This window comes from Vanessa tameamea, chromosome 21 (assembly GCF_037043105.1).
Source record: "Vanessa tameamea isolate UH-Manoa-2023 chromosome 21, ilVanTame1 primary haplotype, whole genome shotgun sequence".
Lineage (NCBI taxonomy): Eukaryota > Metazoa > Arthropoda > Insecta > Lepidoptera > Nymphalidae > Vanessa > Vanessa tameamea.
In genome coordinates this window covers 7,914,079-7,924,954 of record NC_087329.1, presented here as the reverse complement: position 1 = coordinate 7,924,954, position 10,876 = coordinate 7,914,079, and the positions used below count along the sequence as shown (strand labels likewise).

At 28.7% G+C, this 10,876-nt stretch overlaps 2 protein-coding genes across 2 annotated transcripts; one reads left to right on the top strand and one right to left on the bottom strand.

Annotated features, from left to right (window-relative positions):
• Window positions 1-666: 666 nt before the first annotated feature.
• Window positions 667-1,934, top strand: LOC113395548 (protein unc-119 homolog). Its single transcript, XM_026633154.2, has 3 exons — window positions 667-1,256; window positions 1,389-1,561; window positions 1,694-1,934. The coding sequence occupies exons 1-3, from the start codon at window positions 904-906 to the stop codon at window positions 1,810-1,812; spliced, it is 645 nt and encodes a 214-aa protein (XP_026488939.1). The 5' UTR covers window positions 667-903; the 3' UTR covers window positions 1,813-1,934.
• A 1,175-nt stretch (window positions 1,935-3,109) lies between these two features.
• Window positions 3,110-8,886, bottom strand: LOC113395547 (uncharacterized). Its single transcript, XM_026633153.2, has 6 exons — window positions 8,817-8,886; window positions 6,707-6,829; window positions 5,886-6,008; window positions 5,126-5,363; window positions 4,590-4,731; window positions 3,110-4,373 (listed from the first exon to the last, which is right to left on the bottom strand). Exons 1-6 carry the CDS (start codon window positions 8,873-8,875, stop codon window positions 3,916-3,918), a joined length of 1,143 nt encoding a protein of 380 aa, XP_026488938.2. The 5' UTR covers window positions 8,876-8,886; the 3' UTR covers window positions 3,110-3,915.
• Window positions 8,887-10,876: the final 1,990 nt, after the last annotated feature.

Below are 10,876 nucleotides of genomic sequence, written 5' to 3'. Positions count from 1 at the left end.
CGTCCTCTTCGTATTAAATATAAATAAATATTTCCCTATTTTATTGAACTTGGTTTCCTTATTTTTATTTAAAATATTTTCATAAGTGCCCTACTCTAAGATTGATATAGCTTTTAGTTGCACGCTTAAAAGTTTTTTTTTTTTTCAGTAAATTTTGAATATAGTTAACGGTACAAGTACTAGATCTATCTCAGAAAAAAATACAGTTGTACAATTTGACAATATGAACCACATTTTTCTGTTACAAATAGTGGAATTGTAAATATGTAATTCGAGTAAAATATACATTTGTGTGAGTAATCGAAATATAAATTTGTATTTCAATTAGAAGTAAATTAAATACTGCCACCATTTATATAACCCTGCTTACTCTTTAAATTTGTTTTTTTATTTAATTCAATAATAATGTGTAAGTAAAAAGTAATACATAACAAAGAAATACTAGGATGAGCTTTAATAACAATTAAGTAATTATTGATAAAATAATGTGCAAGTTGATCATTTTGATTTTAACGACTAGAACTTTTCTATTAGAGAAATAATATTTAGGAATAATTCATAAGGTTCGTTATTGTTTTAATTATTATTATTTTTTGATAAGTATATAATAACGTAATCTTCAATCTTTATAGTCTGTATAAGAACCGATTACCGAAGTGACAGATTCAAAATTATAAGTCGATGTCGAGTTGTTGAGAGTGACGTCCTTGTGACTTTTTACTTTCTAGAGAATTGAGAGTTCAATTCAAACAAATGTTAATCATCATAGATATATAAAATACAAAACAATTACTTATTATCATAAAATGATTTAATGATTTTTTAATATATATAATATATATAATCCGTTGCGCTGACTTTCAATTATTTTATTAATATCAAAATAAGTAGAATTCCTTGATAATGAGTTTAGTTGGAAAAAAGTGCGAATCAATATCCCTTGCAGAAACAAACAGAGACGATGTAATTCGTAACGATGTAACGCCGGAGGATGTTTTACGATTGGATAAAATTACGGATACATATTTATGTAGTCCCGAGGCCAATGTTTATGATATAGATTTTACAAGATTTAAAATACGTGATCTTGAAACTGGCACTGTGTTATTTGAGATTGCTAAACCACCAACAGATTTTGGTGTTGATAACGATGGAACAGAAGATGTCCAGGAAGAACCCTTAGATCCAAATGCCGGAAGATTCGTGCGCTACCAATTTACACCGCAATTTTTAAAACTCAAAACTGTAGGGGCTACGTAAGTATAAAAACAAGCTTGTTTATGAATTCAGAAACATTAAATATAATATTTTAATCGTATGTAGGAATTTTATATTTTCTATAATAAAACTTTTTATGAATTAAAACATACATATTGTAATTGTTTCAGGGTTGAATTTACAGTAGGTGCTCGTCCCGTGAATCATTTCAGAATGATTGAAAAACATTTTTTCAGAGATACGTTATTGAAGACATTTGATTTTGAATTTGGTTTTTGCATTCCATTTTCAAGGAACACATGTGAACATATTTATGAATTTCCTTCTTTACCACCTGATCTAGGTAATTTGTTTAAATATAAATTTGCATTTACATTTTAATTTTTTAAGGTACTGTCTGCAAATAAAAATTCACATATCTGAAAAAAAATTACCTAAATCTCAATTTGTTTTATATTACTATTTCTTATTCCAGTGGAAGAGATGATTGCTGCACCATTTGAAACTTGTTCTGACAGTTTCTACTTTGTGGACAATCACCTGGTCATGCATAACAAAGCTGATTATGCCTACAATGGGGGTATAAACAATTAAAAAACAAATGTATATTTCTTGTCACAATTTAATGAAAATAAGCACTAAATTTTTTTTTAACATAAGTATTAATGGTATGCATATTATTCATAAATTTAATTTTGATACAAAATTTAACATTGAGAGCAATAAAAAAAATTGAATACAATTATATGATGAGGGTTTTGCGTGTAACAGTTATTTGTTTTTAATGCTTAGGATATAACTCATCATTCATCAACTCAAATAATGAGCAATTTTGCAATTTACAAATATAGTTTATTTAAGCTTTTAATGAATGATAAAACATTTATTATTTACTGAAGTAATGAATATTTACAAAATGACATGCATTCAATTTTGATTAATTTTATTAAGATCAAATATGTTTATAAAAATAAAAATCAGTATTAACTATAATTTTTGAAAATATAGAAACAATATTTGTTTGATACTTTATACATTTCACAGTAATATTTATTGAGGTAACATTGTTATTAATTATTTTATTTAGAAAATATAACTATTAAGTTTTTATTTTTATTTTATAAAGATACTTGACACAAGTACAAATACTAGTGCCAAGTATCTCCTACAAAATTGTGATATTTGAATTGTTAGTTAAAATGACAACTTTAAATACATACTATAAATAATGTGTATACAACAATTATGTATGAGTGAATAATACTAGAATATTGGGTAAAATCTAATTTATTTCATTAATTAATCACAAAACTTTCTTGTGAGATCTAAGCACTGTTTGGGACACTTTAGATAATTTGTGTGTAACACTGTTTGGTCACTTAAAGATACATTTTAGTGTGAAAAAACTTTTAATTATACACAGTGAATTTAAAAATGTATTCTAGTCAATATGTATGAGCTATGTTAAAAATGTATAAGGACTTGGTCTTGGAGGAAACAATATATGTGAATTACTACAGGGATATTGAGATCTCAAGGGATATGAATAAAATTTTTAATATAATAAAGCAATGACAGAGGACAACCAAGTTTATTAATAAAAACATTGTTTCTAAAAATGAAATAAAAATATTAATTTAGGAATACAATTTTATATCATAAAATATTCAGAAATAACATATACTACTCATATTTTACTTGCACTTGGATATGCTATTGAGAACACATAGTTCTCAATAGCATACTTAATAATTACTGTAAAGTATGTGATAGGAATGCATTAATTTCGTAGTAATGACACTGCCAGTATGGTATACTAACCAGCTGAATAAATAAACAAAAGGACGAAATATATTATTTTACAATCTATTTAATAAGTTTTACAATTATGTTTAAAAAGGCGGCATAATGTTAGATGTAAACACTCGTCGATCTTATATTGTAAAATCTCATTGATAATGCCGTCCATCAACTTGTTTATAGTTGAACAAGTGTCCTTGTTTTAAGATATATTTTAAATATAAAACGATCATGTGTTCACTATTCAAGTACATGTGAGAGGCCGCGAATTTTGGCTCGTTTTACGCAAAATATTGTATTGGTTGGAAAAACTAGATAATAATATAACAAACAATTAATCTGTATGTAATCTATGAAAAACGCATGTGACATTCAAAATGAGTAAAAATTCGCGACCTCGACCATATTATGATTTGATTTTGTCTATAATTCGATACTGTCATTAAAAACAGATATCATATACAAATGTAGAAGAATTACACCTGTAGAATTAGATGAAAAGCTTATATTATTACAAATTATCGTTGGATTAAATTATGATGCATGATGTCTTTTTTTATTATCCTTAAAATTATGATAACAATATAAACCCCACCATTATCGTACAAAATATTACAAAATCGTCTATTGTGTTGATTTTCTTTACTAAAATGTGCATTAGTGTTGCCTATCGATAATCTACTCGATAGTATCTATCGATATAGACCTTAAAAATCAGCTGATTTGTCGTATGCAGTACGAATATATCGCAATTCAGCATTAAATAAAATATTTGTTTTAATAATAGTATTTCTTAATGGCTATTAAATCCGTATTATATATGCCTTATTGAGATACATGTTTTAACAACTTCAATTGGAAAAAAATTAGGTAAATCACTATATATTTTTCTCTAAATCAATTTTTTGAGTTTTTAGAAATGTTTTTAGTAGCATTTCTTTTTAGGACAAACTTATAAGTCAAGCGACCTCTATTAATAAATGTTTTGGCATATTCGGCATTAACTGTCGCACATTGCTGATTATTAAATATTTCCTTAATCAATGCAGTATTTGAACAACAAAAATCAATGTACTGAAATTTTCTTTGTGGTTTATATTTATCGTATACAATGAACTCATACGTCCATTTTGAGGCACTGATTTTTGTGCCCAGATGTTGAGCCGTCATAGATAGTGTCCTCTTGTTTTTATTTAATTCAATATAAATTATGAAATTGAATTGATCAATGTTAACATAGTAAACCAAAGTTTGATCTTTATCTATATTTCTGAGAGTCATTTCTTTGTCCACGTCGCCCACACAGTTGTCGGGATGTTCGTTGTTAAAATGAGTACATATATCGTTAATATTACCTGAAAAAATATAAATAATTTATTTATTTCGTTCAGAAGACAACTCTATACAGTTAAAAGTTAAAAATATTTTTTCAATGTCAAAATCGGATCGGAATAGAATCGGAAACGTATCTTAATCGTTATACATTTGTAGAATTGGGGCTCAGACTCAAATATTCTGACTTTTAGTTAAGTCGATAAAATACAAACACAATAAGTACCAAAATCACATACCTTTCCAATTGCAGGTTTGATATATGGATTTAAGTGGACATTCCATGTCCGTATAAGGACATTCTTGTAAGTGGGCGTCCATTTCGTATATAGTGAAAGAAAGGCAACAACCAAGCCTTGCATTGCGACACTTTATACGTTCCTGAAATTTAAACAAACTTGAATCATTATCATTAGACTAGCCTCCTGCTTAAGGGCAGTCATTGGTCGCGTGTAGCGTCATCTGCTGCCACCGATCAATGACCACGCAGGGAAAAGCCAAATTATTTAATTTGACTTTCATCGTTTTATAAACTGAAGTTGTCATCTTCTTCATAAAAATTATGTTTTTTTTTAAAATAATTATATGCATAATAAATATCGCTATAGCAAATATATTAGGAAATCGCATCGAATATGTATATGTGTATAAAATTTGTTTATTTTTACTTTTGCTATTAAAATATTTTACTATATACAAAAAAAGACAAAAAACTACATTTTTTTTTTATCCAATAATCTTTTTTTAATATAGGTAAATAAACAAAAATACATACATTAGTAGTAGTAGTAGTGTGTTTGGTCTTTATATCGTCAATAGTTGCTTCCAGTGTTATGTTCCTTACGTCCGTTATTTGCATAGAACATCGTCCGCAGTTTTTATTGAGAAATTTGCATATGTTGCAGGAACTATGTCCGTTTCGACATTGGAATATATGTAATTCAAAGTCATTATTACATGTTACACATTTCACGCCCACAAGTGAACTATTCATCCGTGTGTCAGGAACTTTCCTTAAAATAAAAATGAAAGAGACCGGAGTTCAGGCGTAGGACCAAATGCTTCATGTGCTTCCTGAGGGTTTGGAATGTACACACGTCTAACTTTCAGTGTCCGAGCTTTTACAAAGTATTTTTCGATATAAAAAGCCACTAACTTTTTATCGTCCCGACCTAGGGTTTGAACCAAGATCCTTGGCGTTATATCAAGCTACTACAAATGAACAAAGATATTAATTTTCGTCAAAAGTAAAGCAACTGCCTGTAACTATTTGTTACGGGTCTAAGGACTCCTCTCCGTTAGAGGAGAAGGTTAGGAGCCTATTCTACTACGTTGCTTCAATGCGGGTTGGTTTTCTTAAGACTTATAAACCCAAATTATAGACATGAAAATTCAATTGTGCTTGCCTGGGTTTGAAACCACAAACATAGATTAAGATACACACGTACTAACCACTGAACCATCTCGGTTAATCCTTGTGTATATTTTAAAAAGACATATCAAATTATTAATAATACATTTTAGTATTACTTTACCTAGATTTCGGAATAGCTCCCATATTCGATATATTTCCAGTATTTGCATTGTTAGCTGGAGTAACGACGTTTGATGGAGGTAAAGGTGCAGAAGGGAGTGGAGAAGCCGAAGAGGTTGACAAACTTAAAAAAAAAAAATTAACAAACATCAAATTAAGTTACATCCCTAAATTGTTAACTAAATTACAACTATAACCACGAGGCTTAAATCCACTTAACTTTATACGAAAATTATGTCAACTTAGTTGATACATAATATGAGAAGAGAAATAGAGCTGGTATTAATTATAATGATTACAAGGGTTCCAAAATATAATCAAATGAAATGAAAACATGCTTTTTAAACAAATCATTTGTCAAATATCATCAATACTGTTTATTTAGAATCTTTTCAAAAGATTCTATTAAAAAGAGACTAAATTTTTGTTCAGTATTTTTTGTTTGAGTAACTAATAAATACTTGGTTCACAATCCCTTTAAAAAGTGTCGTGAAAATAGCTAATCCGCGCTTAAGCGCTCTCAATAGTGTTCTAATACAAGTTTATAACAGACTCACTCGTAGATATAGTTAGCTGAAACTGCAGCTTTACCCCTAAGACATTTATAAAACTTGACCTGCAGCACACACACCGTCAACCCCCCTTTTACTCCCTCGAAGGGAGAATTAAAATAAGGTAGCCTTTGTCACTCCCCGGACTATCACACCAAATTTCATCCAAATCAGTTGAGCAGTTTAAGCTTTAAGAGGTAACAGACACAGTATATTCGCATTTATAATATTAGTATAGATATAATTTACATGTTAATAATGTTTACCTTACCTGAAATACGGTCTAGTATCATAGTACGATATATTTCCAGAATTTGTATTGGTAGATGGAGTTGAAATGTGATATGAAGTCGAAGGGACGATTGAGACTGGAGACCTGGAATATGGCGGCGGTCTAAAAAAAAAAAAGACATAGTAACTTAACAATTAAAATTATATTACGTTCATAACTATAACATTATCTTTTACTCTGGCTAGAATTGACCTGTACAAGTTCTACAAACATGTCCTGTCTCACATTAAAAACTCAGCAAAATATTTTTGTCACAAATAAAGGTCCTCGCGGTAAATATTTAAATAAATGTATTAATTTACCTCAATTTTGGTCTAGTGTCCCTATTTACAATATTTGCATCATTCATATTATTAGGTTAAGATGAAATATGAGATGATGATGAAGAAGTAGATTAGATAGTGGAAGATGAATATGTTAATCTGTGCCCTGTGGCACAACTAAAAGCCATTAAACTAAGAACTGAATTGAATTGAATGAATATGTTGATGACATAAAAACAGGGATGTTATGGATATAAAATATAAAATATAAATATATATATAAACTATATACTCTTTGGTACAAACTCCATCGTAATATTTACTGAGAGGAGTGAGTAGTAGCACATAAATATTTTAATTTATGCTTATGCTTTGCAACAAATTACCAGAGTCCATAAGAAATCCTATATAATCGTATAAGCGACGCATTTAGAAGTCAAATTAAACAATTATTTTATCTAGTATTTAATATCCTACTATATAAAGTAATTTTTGGTCTATAAAACAAACATATTTCCATCGGTATGTTTTCATGTATACCTATTTGTAATCTGTATATATATTTATGAGTAAATATTTTTCTTCTTAAAGTCGTTTTCTTTTGCAAATCTACAAACTTTCTCATTAAAAAGTATTTAAAACCTTCGATGTTATAAAACTGATGACCTGGGATATCGAACTGGGTATTCAGTAAAATTAACTAAAAGTCAACTTAAAGAAAATTTCATTAAAAGAATAGTCTTCTTGATCTTAACTAAAAATGGATGTACCACAAGGAGAAATTTTCTTTCTTAATTCTTTAATTTTTTTGTTTTTCGAGAACACATGATAGTCAAGGCCAAACTCCATTATAAACTGAAACAGGTTTGTATGTTACATGCAAAAACCCCACCCATTAAATTAGGATTCTTTAGGAGGCATAAGTAAGAAAATTTATCTCATGTTATGTCTAATACAAGCTACAGTTGCAAATCATAATATTTCTTTGCTGATAATTTTAATGTGTAAGTACTTTAAAGCTATTTTATGAAGTTAGCACTCTGATAAATGTTGAAAACCATCTTAAAGCAAGTACCGCCATGTTAAGAAGAAGACTTAATGTTCAATTTCATATTTAATGCCTATGTAATGGTTTATTTCAATCAATTACTTTGAACTCAGTAAAGTTTATTATAATATTACTGTGTGTCTGCAACATTATAGTTTAAATACAATGACAAAAAATACTTAACACTTTGTTTATTTACTGAGTACCTACTTTGATATTTCTTTCTAACTATTTATTGATACAGAATAATTTGAAATATTCCATAAACCCTGATTCAAGATAGCTCAGCAGTTGATGAGCTAAATATTAATCGCAGATTGCATGTTCAAACCTGGTAGTGACCAGGTTTTTATATTAATACTTTATTTGTGAGAATATATGTACATAATCGAACAGTGTGTTTAAATGATATACAAAATCTTCTCCCTAAGAGGAGAGGACTTAGCTCAAAGTGCATTATATTAACAGAGGCTAGTAAAATTAGAATCTTCTACTATAAGGTATATTACGGTACAATTCTTCTGTGTATTTTATTATTCGATTCATCAATCCATTAACATAATCATAAACTGATTTAAGTTCATCAAGTTAGGGTTAAACAGATACTAACAATGCTAGAAGTTTCTAGAATCAAGTATATAAATACACCATTCTTCTGTGTAAATTTGTTGATGCACTAGTTATGTTAGTTGATTCAAGAAGTTGATATGAATATATTTAAAAAATAAAGTTACATAATATACCTGTTTTTATTTCTACAGATAGATTCATAATATACCTGTTTAGATTTCTATGGATAGATTCATAAATCTCAATTTGAGATTGTATAAAATCCATATATATTTTTTCTTATCCTTCCAGTAATTTCCTTACAGTATTAACTCAATAATAAAATAAATTAGAGAAATAACTTGAAGTGTTAAGTTAAATGATAATTAAAAGTAAGCAATCGGAATTGGCATTCAACGGGTAAACACTACTTACTTACTTTCACAACGATTCGCTTAATTATAATATTTAATATAATATGTAATTATCTTTAAATATAATTTATTATGTCATAATCATACAAATTATATACCAACATACCTTCTTGTAGTTTTAGTTTTCGAATGATCAGCCCCCCTTTTGAAATAAACACAAGAATCAAATTATAAGGTGCAAACACATGGATTAACAAAATTAATAACATATTAAGTTAGTAATAAAGGTTTGTATACAGTTATCTTATCAACTTATTTTAGATGTACTTTGTCATTAATCACTGTATAACACTTTTTATTCTATATCAAAAATAAAAATATATAAAAACTAATTTGAGACAATATTAAAATACACGATAGAGCAGGGTACAAGACAATATATACCAAGAATACAATTATATACTAAATAATTAATAACTAACATGACAAAAATAGTGCAGAACTGCAGCACAGATCTATTTATTATTTTATTTAAGCAACAACTAACAAGATTAAAATTTAGAAGACAAAGAAACACGTCGCTTGGGATATTACCAAGCATAGACAACTTTTTTTTTTTTAGGTAAACTGTAAAGTTTCTAATACACGTTGGTTCAGTGACTTGGGTCTTGGACTAATGCATTGGGGGCAGGCGTGATACATAAATGACAAAACCATAAGAGAACTTGGCTTTAATTAACTTTAAGAATTGTACATAATAAAGTGACATTACATTTGACAATATAATCGAATACTATAACTTCTTCATAAATTACACCTCAAGGCGCAAGCTTAGTAGATGAATAATGGTACTGTATATACCTACCTATTCCTATGGAAGTATGAAAAAAGATAAAAAATCCTTAGATTTACGTATTTCATGCGATTTGCTAATAACTCAGCTATGTTGTGCACGATTAAGAGTTTATGAATAATATATCTTTATTTACAATACAACACTATTGCATTTAACTACTCATATCCAATTTAATTTTACTTCCACAATTCATAGTGACTATCATAGCTTAAAATATCAAGCTCCAACCAATGATACCGCGTCAATTTGCTGTCAAATGTTGTTTATTTGGATTTTCTCCTATTACGGTTTGAATAAAGTGTAGGAATAGTGTTTGATCATAAATAAAGATACATAGATCAAAATATGTAAGTAGTGCACAATATGCTGTGCTATTAGCAAATTACAACATAACTAGTCACTCATATACATTGGCGCTGTAAGAAGAACATCAACCTTGGGAACTAAGATGTTATTTATTATGTCCCTTGTGCCTGTAGTTACACTGGCTCACACATCCTTCAAACCAGCGTTGCAGAACTATCGATAGTTTGACTATCGATAGTTGACCTCGAAAACTATTCAGTATATCGATAGTACTATCGATAGTATTAAAATCAAAAAATCAAAATCAAAAATCTTTATTCAATATAGAAGTGTTTACACTTGCTTATTGATTGTCAAAAATCTACCACCGGTTCGGAATTTAGCACCTCGGACCTGAGAAGAACCGGCGAAAGAAACTCAGCGGGATATTTTTTTTTTTTTTTCATTTTGCATGTACAATAATTATTATATTTTAGTTATTTGAAACAGCCTGGAGGCGATCATTTCATTCCCAAGGTGTGCAGTCAACTAAAAAGTCATTAGTGTTGTAATATCCTTTAGCACACAAACGCTCTTTAACGATTCTTTTGAATTTTATAATTGAATAATTTTGAACGTTTTCTGGGATCCTGTTGTAAAAACGTATACATTGCCCCAAAAAAGAGTTACTAACCCTGTGTAATCGGGTACTTGGAGTAACAAGTTTATTCTTGTTCCTGGTGTTAATAGAATGTACGTCACAATTTCTGGGAA